This window comes from Betta splendens, chromosome 11 (assembly GCF_900634795.4).
Source record: "Betta splendens chromosome 11, fBetSpl5.4, whole genome shotgun sequence".
NCBI lineage: Eukaryota > Metazoa > Chordata > Actinopteri > Anabantiformes > Osphronemidae > Betta > Betta splendens.
The window spans coordinates 4,089,909-4,107,988 of NC_040891.2; the positions used below are offsets into that span (position 1 = coordinate 4,089,909).

At 41.3% G+C, this 18,080-nt stretch overlaps 2 protein-coding genes across 2 annotated transcripts in view; one reads left to right on the forward strand and one right to left on the reverse strand.

Annotated features, from left to right (window-relative positions):
- stmn1a (stathmin 1a) overlaps positions 1-18,080 on the reverse strand; it is a 268,537-nt gene that overhangs the window by 59,207 nt on the left and 191,250 nt on the right. The window lies entirely within an intron of this gene.
- On the forward strand, positions 5,725-8,317 carry edn2 (endothelin 2). Its single transcript, XM_029168070.3, has 5 exons — positions 5,725-5,872; positions 6,166-6,322; positions 6,445-6,558; positions 7,052-7,132; positions 7,240-8,317. The coding sequence occupies exons 1-5, from the start codon at positions 5,812-5,814 to the stop codon at positions 7,334-7,336; spliced, it is 510 nt and encodes a 169-aa protein (XP_029023903.1). The 5' UTR covers positions 5,725-5,811; the 3' UTR covers positions 7,337-8,317.

Sequence of the window (18,080 nt, forward strand, 5' to 3'; positions counted from 1 at the left end):
GTCTCCGTTCTCCAGGGTTGAAGGTGTCCTGTGCAACCACTGGGTGGCAGGACTGTCTGACTATGGCTGGAGCTGTGGTACTGAAAGCAGTGACGTCACTGAAGCCTAATTATTTATTTCCTCCATAAGCATTGAGTATATTGTTATATTAACATGTCCCTGTGTCAAAGCTACAAACCTTTTCAGACTGATGAATAATTAAGAACACATAAGAAAAATATTCTACATAAATTCCAGATTTTCTAGGTTAAATACATAACGGACAACACCTGTAAAACTAAAACTGTACAATTAATTGTATTATTGTAGCATACACAAACTGCTGTTTGACGGGGACCTTTAAACAGTATTAGAAGCTGCTTTTGTTGGTAGTCCACACTGCTGGAGGTCCAGGAATGAACAGGAACATTGTATGGACGTGATCTCAGCCAGACGTCCCGAACCCCCAGGCCGCGGGTCGGTGGGTCAGTTGGTATCAGGCCGCGAAAAAACATTATATCCGTCATATCCGTTTTATTTAGTGAGTCTGAATGACGTTTTATTTTTGGAAAGTTACAGGAATCTCTTCGCCTACGACTCACTTAACGCGTGTCAAGACGCTTCCCTAGGTCACGTGACTTACCTACAACCGCTACTTTCGTAAAGGGGCTTCTCCGGCCGGTAACTCATTACGGCTAAACCGAAACCAAGCTACATGTAGCAAACCAACGTCTTTGGAAAGTTTCCTTACGCAGCATAAAAGAGCCAGTGATGAGACAGAAGAAGAGCCTACGGCTACAAAGACAATGAAAGCTGTATTTAACAGACAATAACAGGAGTTCTACTCGAAATATGGACTTTTTGACGCATCAAGTCCAGACCAATACCAGATTTTATGCCGGTCATATTATTTTATATTGTTGTATATTTCCGTCACACCGTCCGTGGAAATATTGTGTGACATTAAACCGATCCATGGCGCAAAAATGTTTCGGTACCGATGATCTAAGCTATTTGCTTCAGACGATATGAATAATCTGCCTCCTACATCAGGTCAGGATGTTTATCTAACAATAAAAAGCAGAGGGATATAAATCTGACACACTTCTATAGTTTCAGTTGTGCAGTAATGTGACACAACACAGACACAAACTCAGGTGTGACAAAATAAAAGCATCAAAATCACTAGATCTTATCTGGATTATTGAAATGAAACACTTTGTGGAGTGTTTGTAAAATGGAATGAAAAGCATCTTATGGTGGACTTACTGTATGTTATTAACTTGACTCGAACTATGAAAGACATCAGACAACAGTATAGGCCTACTGTACATGTACTTGTATTCAGCTATGCCCTGTGTCCATGATGTCATATTAAAAAAACAGCATTTTATGTTAACCAATTCAACAGTTGAATTGATTAATCTAAAAAATGTACTCTATTTACAGCATCTATTGTCTAAGGAAGTGCAATAAAGCTGGTTCTCTTATATTTATTATGTAGAATTCATGGAAACATCTTTTTTACGCTGCACTTTCATTTAGAATCATTTTGCATATAAGATAATTATACATATGTTAATGGTATATGTAAATACTGTACAGCTAAACATTCATACCAGGTAGATGCTGTATATGGAAAATAATGTTTCTGCCTTTTATCATGTTGGTCTGCAAAAATCTTCACAGACAGTGTACTTAATGATAAACATTTACACATTAAAAACATTTCAATTCTTTCCTTCTCTACTGTTATTAATAATTATTGGTCTGTATAAACAATCATTCTTTTTAATGAATGAATGAGTGTTTAGTTATCTCAGCATAAACTAAGTGTATTTCCTGGTGTGATAAACTTATCAACTTTAACCTTTTTGTTGCTCAGAGTAAATTACTCATGAGGTGTGCCCAGTGCATCTGTTGCTATCAGAGCCAAACATATCAAACAACAATAACATCCAATAACAGAGTTTAATATGTAAAATTACATCTGTTAGCGCCACTTCTTGTGTTTTTTTTAAATTATTATTAGAACTCATTGCTTTAACAGGACATTCTAATACAGTACATCTATGGCTCCTTTGACAGTAATTACAGTAGAAGATGCTGAACACCTAGAGTAGGTGATGTAGGAGGGGCTTCATTTTTATAGCTCGGAGGCAACAGGGAAAATGAGGCAGCAAATTGGACCTCACAATGTATCTAAGTTGAACTTAAGAGCAGTAGAGGATGAGTGTGTGTGTTTTGTTCGAAATGGAGTCAAGACGCGGAGCCCCACAAAGACGTCCCAACAGAAAAATCAAGGTGAAGTACAGGACAGTACATCAGTGTCCTACAGTATGTAATTCTGGCTCATTTGAATTGAAGCGTTCCACGTTTCCTGCTCGTTGTCAATGAATAAAGCAACCATGTGACCCAGGGAGCGTCCCAGGGTTCAATCAGTGGAACACATCAGAAGGTGCAGATTACTGGGTGTTGCAACACAGTGGACGCCCTCATCCCTCAAGGTCGGAGTCAGGCTGTGGCTTCATGACGTCTGCTGCCAGTTTGCTGCTATCTGAACAGCCATCTACCCAAACTTTGCTTCGTCCAGCATTCCTCACCTTATTCACATCTCGCATCACCATTTAATGCTTCGGCCTCACATTACTCACATGTGCTGCTGTTCTTTGTTGTTGTCCCTTCGTTGATGCACAATAGTGCCAGAATAGAGAGACAAGGAAACCACCAAGTTAAACATTACAGTAAAGGCCCATTTCATTCAGTACATTTCACCTAAATTAGGAAGTCATTATTTTCCAATAGTTTCATCAGGAACGACAGCTGGAGTTGGATTCCGTCCATTTTCTGGGACAGCAGCTTCATCAATTAGCCCCACACTTACATGGAGGGAGGGGAGGTGTTCCCAGCATGCAGCAGCGTGTCCTGGGTCTTCCTCTGAGCCTCTTCATGGTCAGATCCCTTATTTCTGCTCATGTGACTCTTGTCAATCAACCACTCGCAGCCTTGAGGCATCCTCTGCGCATCAACAGAGTTTCTGTGGGGACAAACAGGTGTTAGTCTCACTGAAGCTGTCCTACGGGTTAACATTGTTGGTACTGGTGTTGTTATGGTAACCAGACTGGCATGAGCACAGTCCATGTGTCATTACCAGATCCTACTTACAACTAAGGTCATAAATTGGCTGAACAAGTAGAAACCGGTGAAAGTAAATTTAAAATGAACTGAAAAGAATGAATGATGTTATTGTTGTACATTTAAGTAAAATTGCTGATGAATTTTACTCAATAACAGTTGGTTGTTGTTGAACCACGTGCTGAACTTTTCCACTCTGTCCTCGTCGCTGTGTTATTGTGTCACGGGCCACATGTTCAACCTCATCCCCGAGGAATTTCAAAGGATTCTGCAATGGTGGCTCCACTATTTGTTTGTCATCGCCGCCACCTCGCATTCCTCCGTCGCCCTCAGCTGCAGCCGGAAGTGGAAAACAGATAAGGGCACATTTGCTTTGCGCCGCGACTGCCTTGTCTGGCTGAAACAGCAGGCGAAGGGGAAACGAGGAAGAGGAGGGGGCACCTTCAGATCAAGCCCATTCCTGCGGACCGCACAATTGAACAAATATTTGCTCTAGATGAGTATTTTTTTCCTCTCACTGTAACAAATAGTTGGTGAGATGCCAGACTTTCCGCATTGTGACATGCTTTGGGCATTTCCCCTGCCCCCCGACCCCTTCAGACCGTGAACGTGCACCAATGCCGCTCTTTCAGCTGTATTTTCCTGTTTTAATAGGAGTGTCCTGTGGGTTTCCACTGGAGCACTGATGTAAAATGCCCCAACATACGTAACGTATGTGGAAGAGCTTCAGTGACCTGCGCAGTTGTGCCTCTGCGTTGTTTCCTGCTCTGCATCAAGCTTTACGTGAGCTAACGGCCATTTATGACATTGAACTGTAAATATAATGTCTTTGGGCTTAGTTTCCGATCCACTACAGTTCAGTATTGTACAGTAGTTCAATTCCATTTGAACACAATTGTTCCAGTTATTAAATACATTACATTCGGTCCTCTAACAATTAATTAAAATCAACTCTGTTTAAAAAAAGGCTAAAAAAATCATTACGTAGACTGTTCAGTAACTAAATGAGAGGAGACTAGGTAAGATATATTTAACAGATAGTGGAAATGTGAAATATCTTAAGACTCAGGCCTTAAGGCATCTGCTATTGTGTGCTACTTTAATGTGCCCTGATGAATAGGATCAATACGAGCTAAGCTATTCGTACTGTATATTTAAATATCATATCAACGTCACATTTGTCCTTTCCACCAACCATTCTCAGCCTGGTTCTTATCCATCCTCTCTGGGGCTGTCCTGTTATCAGATGCACACACTGTATTAGTCCCCTGTGTTTGTTCATGCCAGTGGATTTGCATCGGAGCAGATAGAAGGGAAGGAGCACTTAAGGCTGTGTGTGTGTGACATACTGTAACAGTGTGTGTGTGTGTGTGTATGTGTGTGTGTGTGTGTGTGTGTGTGTGTGTGTGTGTGTGTGTGTGTGTGTGTGTGTGTGTGTGTGTGTGTGTGTGTGTGGGTGGCCTGGCGGTGGTCAAACCCATGAGGTGAGTTTTTCCTGCACTGTGGGTCGGTGCATGGTGAACGCCACTGTGCGTGTGTGTGGGCAGCAGAAAGCTTATGTGGCAGATGACAGCTTATCTGTTTTTACGAAGGTCAGTGCGTGTTGAGATACTGACTCTCATGCCGTGACCTCACCTTCCTGCGGGGGGTGCTGCTGACAGTGACCTTCATATCGGCCGCGTGGGGCACATGCAAACCCTCCTCCTGTTCATTTTCACTATTACATTCCCTGCTATCACAACCTAGATTGTTTGACATTGTTTTTACACACTTCCTGGATGTTTTTGCTCACATGTCTGTGTGCTTATGTGTGTTAGTTTTGGGCTTTCGGTTCATTACACACACACACACTTCCATTGATGTGAGGACCTCCACTGACATAATACATTCCCTAACCCTAACCATCACTATCACTTGCTCTAATCTGAACCAAAACTCAATTCTAACCCTAAACCCTAGCCCTAAAATCACATCTTTAACCCTCAAACAGGTCTTCTTCAAAGAAGTGAGGACCGGTCAAAATGTCCTTACTTTGTCAAAATGTCCTCACTTCGGTAGGAAAATACATTTTTTGTTTCTCGGTTCGATGCAAGTACAAGTTCTCACACACACACACACACACACACACACACACACACACACACACACACACACACACACACACACACACACACACACACACACACACACACACACACACACACACACACACACACACCTCTTCTTAATGGTCGTCTCTCCTTACATAACAACTACACGCAGACAAACGGTGACTGTCTGGGTTCATTGTTTTCTTCAGTTCATCCAGCCTTTGAGTCAGTCAATCCTTTAGATCAATTCACCACTTGCATGTTAACAAGACAAGAATGCGGAGGACATTTACTTTCGTCTTATTTGCATGAATGAACCCACCTTCAATCTGGTTTTAATTTCAAAGCCATGACCTTAATACATTTTTTTCCCATTACTTGAAACCTCCTGACACATTCCTCCCCCTCCTGCTGGCGGCAGGTAGAGTGCGTAACGCTGCTCTGCAGAGGCAGATGAGTTCACACGGAGGTGGGAGGGGCTACTCACCCACCGGGGGGTATAAGTAGACGTCCCGCTAGAGGCTCCAACACAAAGCACCTGTTGCTTCAACACGGACTGCTGCTGCTTCACATCCCAGCTTCAACTCTTCAGACTCAGAGGTTCAGCATGGACTCCTTCAAGTGCAAGACTCTGATTTTATTCCTCTTGTGCGTCAGCCTGCAGGAGGGTGAGTGATCTGTCTGCCTGTGATGCTACTTCATCTAATAGTTATTCTTTTTAGCTGTTCGTACAACAAAACAGTTTGGAGTCAGGCTTTGCATCTTACCTAAAAAATGTTAAAAAGAGAAATGTTTTTCTTTGAATAGTCACAAAACTACTACAGCCTTATTGACTCAATCACTCCTGGAGAACCCGTATCAGCGTTTAACCTGCTGGTTTATTTCTGCGTACACGTTATTATTGCTATAACCTCACGAGAGCAGCGAGCTGGTTTTCACTGAGGGACTCTTGTTTTTCTAGGTTGCGGGCTGCCCTTATCGGACGGGACCGAGCTGCCGGCTCAGGCTCAGGCTCCGCATCCCCACGTCAGGACCAAACGCTGCTCCTGCAGCAACTGGGAGGATAAAGAGTGCGTCTACTTCTGCCACCTAGACATTATCTGGGTCAACACCCCGAGGTGAGGCTACGGGATACCTTTGACATGCATTAACGCTTGGGATGATGACTTTTCACAGCCCAACAACGTCTGATAGAAATGATCAGATTATAATCCTCACGAGTTTCCTTTTTCTTTCACAGTAAACTTCTTCCTTACGGTCTGGGGAGTTTCTTGTCCCGTGGCCGGCGTTCAGTCAACCGTTGCCAGTGTCTCGGCCCAGATGATGAAACCTGCTCGAGGTTTTGCTCTGAAAGGTAAACACTCTCACCTTCCCACCTGTACAACCAGAGCAGGCGAGCGAGTCCCTCCCATCACGTACCGTCCATTGAGCGCCAGATAACATCAGCTTCGTTGTCTCCTACCAGTATAAGTCAAACGTGACAAGCCTGAACAGCATGTTGATGTAAAGGATGAGTCAGTGAGGAGACAGTGATAATGTTCTAAATGCATGAGGGCAGTCGTCACACTGAGAAGATTGATGCCTGCATTTCCTTTGTGGCCTTTAAAAGAATTCCTAAAGATTTATTAGCACAGCTGCTATTTTTGGAGAGTTTACATTTCTCCTGTTGCTCAAGGGAGTGTTTGTTGCGTCTGCGAGTTAATGTGCTCATGAAACCACCAGTTTGGATTAGTCATCATGTCTAGATAATACCCCAGGTCACGTACTTAAGCCACACACAATGATTTCCGTAGAATAACGTGAGACTAGTGTCCTTGGTTTAATGCTGTGATTGTATCTGTCCACAGTTCAGAGAATCCAAGCACAGATGCTATTGACTCAGAGAAGGCTGAAAAAACAACCAGCAACAAACTACTGGCGTCTTTCAGGTAAATAATCAAGATGATAAATCTTTGCATTGTTACATTTTCTTTTTGATACAGATGGATTATTATGTCCACATGTAAAACACCGTTGTCTGTTCCCTGTTCTGCAGATCTGTGGTAAAGTCAAACACGGCCGCTGCAAGAGACCTGTCCCTGAAGCAGAACTCTGACGGCGTCAGCGAACTCATGGGTCGGACAAGAAGGTAGAGGTCTGATCAGAACCGGAGGCTCCATCACCGCTAACTCACAACCATGGATTGGATGGAGACTCCTTGAATAGAAAAGAAATCTAGAGGATCCAGATGTGGAAAGATCTGCGACTCTCTGAGACTTAACAACACCTCATGCCTGGATCTGTGGACGCCAAGGATGCAGGGACTGATTTCGATACCTAAGTGCAGCTAAATATTTTTCAGTCACTACTCTTAGATGAGTTGTGAAGGTTTGATGGTTATGGTTTTAGATGTGCAGCTTTTAGGATTATTACATATTCCAGAATAATATCAACTCTGTATTTAGTGGGGAAATATTTGTCCATGTTTACTCAGATCTCTTTACTCAAACATTTCTGACAGCTGACTTTTAGTTTATGTTAATTCTTCTCTGTATCAGAGATAGAAACCATTGTCCTGCCCGGTGTTTAGGGCAAATTAGCAAATATTTTTATGACGACGATCAGGCTTACTTGAAACAGCAGCTTGTTCACTGTTGGAACACAGTGAACACTCAGTAAAATGAAGGTCACCTCTGTGGGGGTTGATTCAGCTCCATTACGCACACTTTTACTTTTGCTTAGCATAACAAACCACGGCGGGTCCATTGTGTGTCACAACTCCTGTTGACGTTTTGATTGAAGATGACTTTTCTTCCCCGCGTCGAGGTGTTTCCCAGTCGCAGAGAAAAGCCCAGTCTTGTATTTTGCACTTTAAAAGTCATCTATCTTTGGCTTGCGTCTCTTTCTCTGTGGCATGACCTCATTCGTTCCACGCGTCCACCAGGAGCTGAGCAGAAAGAGAAAGCGAATCACCCCCGTAAACTCCTCAACCGTGTCAATCTGTAGATGATGGACAATTTTAGAAGTTTACTGTTGATCGTTTATTTATTCTCTAACTTATTCAGGGATGTATTTATATTTGTACGAGTGATGCGATGAATGTGTTTGAATAAAATAAATGTTCAAGAATGTAATTTTTCATTTCATGTATGATTGCACACTGCACATTCTCTCTCACACGTTACTGTATGATCATTTTAAATACCACTGCGACATCTCCAACATTTAAACAGAACACAATCTCTTTGTAGAGGTGATACGTCAACCCGAGCAAAAGAACAGGCTGACACTTGAGTCACAGGCATCCAGTACCTCGAGCCACTGTGAAATGATACAAGTGCTCCAAATGTGCAAACAACCCACTGAACCAGCTTGTCCCACCACCTCATTTGTCCTTAAACACCAAAAAATACCAGAGGCTCTCTGCAGATCCACACAGAGACTGAATGGCACCTTCCATGTGTCGGCTGGGAGCAGGTGTGGCTGCATTAAGGCTGTGCTAAACATCCAAGTACCTGGCAGGTACAGTACGCAATGGACCTGCATAGGGGCAGACAGAGGAGAAGAAGAAGAAGCTGTGTGGTCCGGGGTCCGTGGCGGTTGTTATCTCTTCAGAGGGAGTCGTCTCATCGCTCCACGAGCTGATTTACTTTAGATAGGTTTCTCTGCAATGGGGACGTGAGCTCAGAAAATGTTTATTAAAAAGGATGTTGGAGAAGGACTATAGGTTATCTACAGGACATCCTAGGCTACAGGTCAAGTTTTTAATGAATCACAGATAAGTCAGTAAATCATTCAGAGTCAACAGGCGATTAATCTGCCTTTACATGAAAACTGAAACTAAATGTGTTGAAGAGATGGTGGGATGACTCATTACTAGGCCATGCAGCGGCAGCATGCACCTGTGTCTCCATTAAGCCTTGTAATGGCCTCCCAGTTATGTACCCTGACGTCAGTGTGAACTTTCAGACCCCCTGGTGTGCGCTGCAGAATGCTACAAGCTGACTCAGAGCTCAGACTGAAAACAGGATGCTTTTTCCTGCATTCCTCCCCGATTCCTTTAGCGCAGGAGAGGACGGGGAGGAAAAGAAACAAAGGAAAAACAGGGGCACGTCTGCTGTTTGCGGAGGGAACTGATATGGGCTCGATGAGGGCTTCTGATTGCAACCTTAATCACAGTGTTGTCATAACACTAGTTGCCTTGTTTAGCCTCTGGTCATATTGAGCGTGGTTACTTGCTTTCCTCTCTAGACTGCGACGGATGTTAAAGTGTGGAGAATGGAACCCTGCGCCCACACAGACAAGGGCAACGAAGCTCATATGTCATCGCTTACTTTGCATTTAGAAGTGGAAGTATTAGATTTAGGGACTGTATGAAAATTATTGGTGTGGGGAGGGGGGGGGGATTATAGGTTATACTGTACAGTAGTTCACTTCCATTCGTTCTCTACATGGAAGCAATGCATTGTTACATAAAATATAAATGTTTGGTGAACACACATGAACCCAACTGCTCCTCTGGAGAAAATAACAAATAATTATGTCACTGAGATAACAGAACTATCTTTGATTTGAAAAGTGCTCATACCCCGAAATAACTTTTGTGATATTGTGATATATGCATCATTTTTCACGCCATGGTTCAGGCAACACTAAAATTAGTGTACCTTGGAGATAATCAACCAAATGCCACAAAAACCTCAATAAAAGACACACATATGTTAAAATAAAACACATAATCATTATAGTAAAGATTGTTAAGTGTATCTGTCACACCTTTTACACTGTACATACGTTTTTATTCTGTAGAAAAAGACATTGTGCATAATTTGTGTACTACCTTAGTAATTTACTAGGACACTGACATTGTCAGGTGGTCAGAGCTAATGCTGCCGTTAAGAAGTACCACATGGCATACTGAGGATTTTTCCACAGCACGTGTCTTAGGATGTTATCTGTACACTCTGGAACTTACAACAGAGTGTGAGCTTCGCTTGCTGTTGTACGTCTCCAGTCCAAACCGGCTGTGGTTACAGTAATGGCTGGGGTTTGTACATTCCTCCTCTTCCAGGTTTTGTTTGCCGGGACTGGACGGGTCTGGGGACAGACACGGGCACAGACCGGGCTATCAGCACCGCATGATCCCAACGCGCCCGCTGATACTAAAACACGAAGTCTAGCCATAGCCAAACAAGCAGCGGCAGGAGGAAGGAAGCAGTCTCCGTCAGGACAGGAGGAGAAACAGAAATGGTTAACTGCACTCGGCGTGACCACTTCAAAGGCCACACGCTGTGAATCAGTGAAACTGTAGCGTGGCTGTTTTAAATCGCTGGCATTCTTTAGAGAGTCACATCATAGTTATTCAAAGGCAAAGCGTTCAAGTATGGACCACTGTATATTTAACAGTATATGTGCTTAATAATTCTTTTGAGAAATGTTCTGTCTGTATCTTTCTTCCTGTAATTCATGCAGACTAACAGACATTCCTTCCCCTGCTGCAGGCGTTATTATTTAATGCAGGCATGTCTGTACTGGAGGACATTTTTCATCTTATAGTCCACATTATCACTGCATCTTCTGTGTCTGGAAGCATGTACACCAGATATAGTGATAGCAACATATACGTCTCGCACTGCAACAATATATGTTCTGTGGCACTGTGTAAACAGCCACACGGCTGATTGGAATCTTAATTTCGCCCTTCAGACATGTGGAGATCCACATCTGCAAGTAAACACGGAGCAGGTGAATACGTGATGAAATGTGGCAGATCAGTGTGAGTGAGGCCAGAGGGACAGTGTTCGCCTGCACGTCCACTAGGACTCCAATGGCGGCTGCATTGTGTGAATCATGCCTAAAACAACATAAAGTAACCGTTACTGTTTATTATAACCGTGCCCAAACCGCTTAATGTGAGTATTCAAGGCTTCTTTGTTCGATTGTTTTCAAACCCCAGCTAAGGGACATAGACCAATATGAATCTAGTTTAAAGTGCTGTCTTTACTCTTCAGTGAGCGTGGTCTCAAGTGATCTGACACTTGAGACCACGCTCAGAACAAGTGCCATGTCAAATTCGTGATTACTAGTTTGTCATTTAAACCCAGGAGCTGTTGTTGCTTTGTCAACTACTAAGTAAAGAAAATAATTTGAAGAGGAGAAGATTAGCTTATAGCCCAGTACCCAGGATGCCTTGCGGTGAAGCAGCATTTCCTGTTGTTTTACCCTCTTCTTCTGTGGTTTATTTATTTATTTTTGCTGCTTTCCTATTGGTCCTCTCACATTCCTTGTGTCGTTCATTTTATTTCTCTTTTATTTGTTTCGTTTTCTTAAATGAAAATTGTGTTATGTGTGCACTAACACCTACAGTACTGTAGGGGAACAGGGGTGAGAGGGAACCCCCAAACTAAAATAATGGTGTATTGGCTACACTAACTGCCTCACAAATTGTACAAGAAAATATAAGGATGTAGCTGCAAACGTGGATTAATGTTTAACACCACACACTGGCGTCAGTTGTGGCTGACATTCAACACAATAGAACATTCATGCACTGCTCATGTTATCATCTGCTCAGACAATCTTCAAAAAAGGATGTAAATGTTTTGCATTTCTACTAAACACGCAGACGTCATGGGACAAGAATTTCTTCCTTCATTCCTCTCCTCGTGGGGCACTGTTTATTAGGGGTTTCCAAACCTCTTCTATCCATTAGCCAGAGCATGACTCCTCATCACCCTGGCACTTACTACAACCACAGGGAGTGAGTGAGATGCTAAAACCCATCAATCACATCAGACTAGGACTTCTAAAGAACCTCGCAGCCTTTTAAACAAAGCCACATTACAGAGGTCGCACAAACTGTAACACATTGATTCAAATCATCTCAGTGAAGGTAAAACAAAAAAATGTTAAACCTCAAGTCAAGGCATTCCGGTCACATAATTACAGTAAAATATGCATGTACTGTATATAAAGGAACACAAGTTGAATCACATGTTTAATATGTTACAAATCTTTGAAATTAAAAGTAGGTGGTCGGTCACTGGTCTATCACAGCCATATACAACCATACATACACAACTTAGAGTCACTTAAGTGCATGTGTTAAAGAGGAGGAGGATGGAGGAAGGAGGAGGTGGAGTTCCCTGAAGAGACCCCACGTAAACACACACTCTTCTATAGAAGATGTAGTAGTAAACAGTGAAGTAGCAAAGAATAAAAAGGTTTGTGCAACATAGGAATACTTAAAGGTTGTACTTCACTTAGTACTTCAGTGAAGGTATCTGTCTGCAGTATCCTTTATACTTCCCTGGTCTTTGGGAAGTTTGGGAGCCACACTCTTCATTCACTCGTCACATACTAAAAAGTGAACTACTCAGAGTTATGACTGCGATTATGATGAGGGTTATATAAACATGACATGCCGTAGCAGAAACTGTACCTGTATAATAAAATAAGATAAGATCAAAAACGGCTCTGTTCTGTGTGGCTTCCAAGTAAACCATGACTGAGTCAGCAGGCACAATAGTAGAACTGGCGGGCCTGTCCTAATGGAATGTGCTCATCCAAAGTGTTATAACGCGCTGTACACCTGTGCTTCACTTGTCACAACATGACTGTCTGCAGGTTTAAATTACAGATCCATAAGAAAGTTTTGGGTTCCATATGCTCATTTGAGTGCATTTAGAAGATTTAGCATTTTAGAACAGGCTCTATTTTGTATTTTTGTGTCTCAAGTTAAAAAACGTTCTTGAAGCTGAAGAAAGACACAGTAGCTGTTACATAATAGTCTATTGATGTTATGCTAACGCTGTTAAAACATTGTATGAATTTTTATGCAATTTATTTTTCACCACACTTTATCGTCTTGTCACTCTGTGGTGAGTGTAATTTATTATTGTTATTTATATGCAAATGTATGCAGAACAGAACACTGAAAAAAAAATCTTTCTTGTAGTGTATTTACCTGGTATTAGAAAAACCAAGATCACATTTCACAAGAAATATTTGCCCTACCAAGAACTAAATACAGTGTACAGTGTTTAAGCAGTTACACTTTCCCTGGAGATTCATACCCAGATTATCCATTAATAATAAGTAAATAAATCAGAATCTACCCACTACCACCTGCAAGATAGAACAGCAGGCCATGTGCCATCAAGTAAAATGTTTGCGAAACTGCATCAGACCACCATAATAAGACACTTACGTACTGTATGCTAACAGACATAAACTTCTGATAATTGTCATACACTGGTCTGTGAAGGTGATAAGAACTAAGACAAAACATGAACACATGACATTATTCCCATGTAACATTCTCAGTTTTACTTTCAGTTATGAAGCTGATTTAAACCTGCTGTTTCAATATTTGTTACACTGTTTCTGCGGTGATGTTTAGCTGTATGTCCTGACAGGAGCATCACAATCAGACGGAAAGAAAAGATATACATGTATATTTCAAATTGAACAACTGCAAAGATAAGCCTTAATGTTTTCAAGATTTGTTGTTGTTCATCTTGATGGATTTTTCGAGTTTGTCTGAGGTAAAACCATTACAATGACCTTGTTCACAAAGGAATGTGAATTCCAATGGGTGAATTCCGTCCTGAGTCCTAGACACTAACATGTCATCCTAGTACAGTACATGTTGTGTAAAACTGGCTCAGTCCCCCAATGAGAATGTTTATTCCCTTCTAAACATTACAGATGCTGGCCCAGACCTCCATCTTGTCAATCTGCACTCACAAATTCCATAACTTCAGACACCTTTGTTTTATTTTCTAGCCTAAATATAACTGACACTCCACAGATCTTTGGGGAACCAATTATAGACTCAGGAATCTCCCTTCAAAACAAAGTCTCCTGCCTTCAACAGCTGTTTTTATCAGGTTTCCATGATGTTCCAACTCTTCTGGACATGCTCTGATTCTTGGCTTTATCAAGCAGGGACGCCCAGGATGATGGCCCATGTTCACAATGACACAGGGAAGGGCGGGTCCAGCTGTGGTTGACAATAACTGTACCAAAAAACAGGGAGAAAATACTGTATTTCACTAACTGTGCAGAATGGACTCAATTGTTTACCTTTGTTCTTTTAGATCATTGTTTTATTAGTATGTTCAAATTTGGGTATTTACAGGTGATGTGTGAATGGTTTACGTGAATAGAAATGAAATGACTTCAAGGGCTCATTTGAACCTCACCTGAAATGCTGGTGTCTAAAAGGATTTATGCTATTTTAGTTAATAGATCAATGTTTATTATCTTTATGGTCCTCTGGTCTTGGTGGTAAAACCAGCCCTTTAAATTTTAGAATGACAGTCACAGTTACAGTAGATTATTCAGGGTTGGGCCTCTCTTAGCATTGAGTACAGACACAAATAACATCTTAAAGAATATTGGGTTCTATGTAGTTACAGTATTTTACTTTATCACATTGGCTCTGACTGCTGACAGTATTGCTGTACAACCAGTGAACTGTGCTTTTGATGTTATGAATAGACACTGTGTTCCATTACACATGTTTATGAACCACCTGTTCAGACATTATAGATACTTTGCTCTGTGTACAGTCAAATTTCTGTCTCTAATGTAAGTGAGTCGATGAACTGAATATGTCATGAGTCACAGATGGAGTCTGTTAAAGCCAAGTCAAATTCACTCTGTAAGGTTTGTTAGACTAATATTTATACTAAGAACATACAGGGCAAAGTTAAAAAAACCATTACAAGTTCTTGCTATTTGGGACCTGACTGTCATTGATGATGTGTTACAGTATTTTCTCTCCTCTGTGTGAAATACAACTCAAATCACCTTATGTCTCATACTGTATTTTGAGCAGCCATATAAATGCAAAGACAGACATTAACCAAAATAAGAAGAATTTAATATAAGAATGCGAAGACAGCTGCAACATCCACATGCCACTATCCATAATTTCCACTCGTATGAAGCAGTATTTTATCATCCAGACATCAGCTGCTCCATTGCAGACACCACTCCTCTTTACCTCGCTGTGATAAAGTCATATGAATGTGCTTATCCCAGCAACAAGGGGACGTGAGCTGGAGCTGCGAGTGACGCGGTGAAACCAGACATAATACCATGTTTGCGTTCTGCTGACCGACTTTTTATTGAGCTCCCACTAAAAGATAAGGGGCTGCAGATGTTTATTTTCAAGTAGTAGCACATGACAATAAATAGCATAAATGTACATGAGTACATTTAATAATTTGAAGATGTGTGGCAGGCTCTTACAGTATGAGAGATAAAGGTTCTTGCTATCATGATGGTATTAATAGCAGTAATATTAGTGATTGTTCAATAAGTAGTAGATTTCTGTATTTTTCTCTCAGATTTAACTTCTAACAAGAGATGAAGGTATAGATCATTTAGTTACTTTTTAACTGTGACACGTTCATACCAATGTAATGAATCTTAACTTTATCTTTATGATTCCATGGGCTGCAGTGGTTTAAGAGGTAGACCTGTCGTCCACCAATCATAGGACGGTGGTTTCATTCATTCGCCCCCGGTGTCAGGTTGCATAGCAGCTTTGCCAGCGGTGTGTGAATGTGTGTGTTCTTGTACATGTGTGAATGTTAATGGGTGTGCAGTGTTAAAATGCTTTGAGTACAGATAAGGTAGAAAATTGTATTTAGCTACATGCAGTATTTGTCTTGAATGTTTTTTAGAGTTCCCCTGGGTTTTACCTCTGCATCATGCAGTTATGTTTTTTTTTGGCTTAACAACCAAAGATTTGTTTTGTTGTAAAGACACTTGAAGCCCCTCTCATCATGTGCAAGTACTTACTGTAAATCTTAAAGCTGCAGTTAATGATTGACAGACGTGTCCTGGTGTTCACTGTCACTTCAGGCTTCTAAAGGTCAGTAGAGCGAGTGCTATAGTCATGAGTCATCCATAATCTGTTTTTCAGGACTGCTTGGCATTGGCTTATCTAATGTTTGAGTAAAGCCATGATAGTGCAGCGTATAATCAGCCTCTGTGTCCACAGTGATGAGCCTATTGTTTTCCTGTGTCTTTCCTTCAGGGTGACACGAGGAAAGTGGAGGTGGCACTACTAATTAAAACCCACAGTTGTGTTTATACTGTTTTCACTTTCCATCTTGTACTTGAGCTGTTGGTTAACACTGATTCTCACTAAAAGCATCATCACATTTATTTCCTGCAGAGCGCCAATAAAAAATAGAAAAAGACAGAGCATCATTATAACAACAACTCATACTCATGATAACAACTCATTATATTTTTGATATATACTGTTTAGAATAGGTAAGTTCAAATAACATGACATGTTATCATCATCATTATCGTGTATATAAATGTTATTTAATATAATTTTTTATTGTTTCCACAGGAACAAAGTGCACGGAGGCAAATATACCTAAGCCTCATCATGCAAGGTTTGGTGTCATCAACTTAAAAGTAAAATAAAACATCAAAATGTACTTTCACCATGAACATAAAATTAGCTTTGCACGGGGGGGGGGGTTCTGACAGCTAGCTGAGTGAGTTGATGGATATAAATCACATTCTAAGATAGGACCATAGAATTTAAGTTCCTATTGTTGTGCATTTCTGCAGGAAAGGAATCTAAAAAAGAGGCACAACAAAAGCTGCTGTATAATCCTGTTAACTAATTTTGGATTTCAAGACGTGGGCGTCGCTATTAAAACCTCACATGTATTGTGCTGATTCTTTTCAGCATAAAGTCGTCGGGCTACGGAGCGTATTTATAGTTCGCCTTTTCAGGGTTCACAGACGCAGGTTTCCTCTGTTTGTTCACTGATTCTAAGTTTAATATGAGACTGTGCCACAGAAGATCAGAAGATTGATTGGATGAAGTGAATATTTTTAAAGGGAAGCGTAGATGCTACAGAGATACGGTATCTACCTTGTGCCAACTTCTTAGAAAGAGAAGAACAGTAATTTGTTTGTTTAAGAGCTGTCTGTACAGTAACCATCCTGTTAACAGTGAGCTCCATTTTAGCAACACATTACATTCTTTTTAGTTGTGAGCTGATTCCTCCTCAAATTAGAACAGTATACAGTACACTAACATCACCCGCTGTCAATCAGTAAATTTTAAACCTCTACATGTATTAGACAATGACCCTGTAAAACACTGTCAAGTCTTAAAGGGCATTATATCTGAACAGTAGGAGGGTGGGAAAGCCAGTCTGTGCCAGCGAGACAACACTGGCTGCAGCTGAAGGTTGTGGGCAGACTTGTTTTTGCATGACTTTCCCTTTTTGCCCTGCAGTTTCTCACATGCACAGCAGCTCGGCAGAGTATTGAGCAGAAAAATAACAACTAGAGACTGGGAATAGCTGTGGCTCATATTCTCACAGTGGGCAGCGCTGCATGGTGTGTTTACTTCCTAATGCCAGGCAAACAAAGGGCACATAAATTTTATCGGTGCTACATGAATTGAATGTCCACACTATCAGGCCTGGGATCAGCGCCTTGTTCTTCGATTACAGTAGTGTCTGGAAAAACATGAAAAATCTGTTTTTGTCTGTGTTCCTTTCCTGTTTGCTCTAATTTGATTGAGGAATGTCAACGTAATGGAAAACAAGGCATGTTGTGCGAAGTGGAACATGCTCAGTCATTGAGCATCTCCAGGTACACGCTCAACTCAGGTCTTTACCAGCAGATGGCAGACAAACCTTTGGCCCAGATCCACGGTGTCCACTCAACGAAAACAGGTGAAGTCCTCATGAGGGTGGTGCAGTTCAGCAAATGACCAGAAGAGATCACAGTCGTCAAACATTTCATTTGAAGTCTGCAGACAAAGAAGCTACAGTAAGTATTTACAAATAAATAAATATTGAGCCAAAGTGTTGGAAGTCTGAAATATTAGTATATTAGTAT

Coding starts and splice junctions, on each gene's coding strand:
- edn2 (XM_029168070.3), top strand. CDS start 5,812: ATGGACTCCTTCAAGTGCAAGACTCTGATTTTATTCCTCTTGTGCGTC. Junction 6,559..7,051: donor TCGAGGTTTTGCTCTGAAAG/GTAAACACTCTC, acceptor ATCTGTCCACAG/TTCAGAGAATCCAAGCACAG. Junction 7,133..7,239: donor AAACTACTGGCGTCTTTCAG/GTAAATAATCAA, acceptor CCTGTTCTGCAG/ATCTGTGGTAAAGTCAAACA.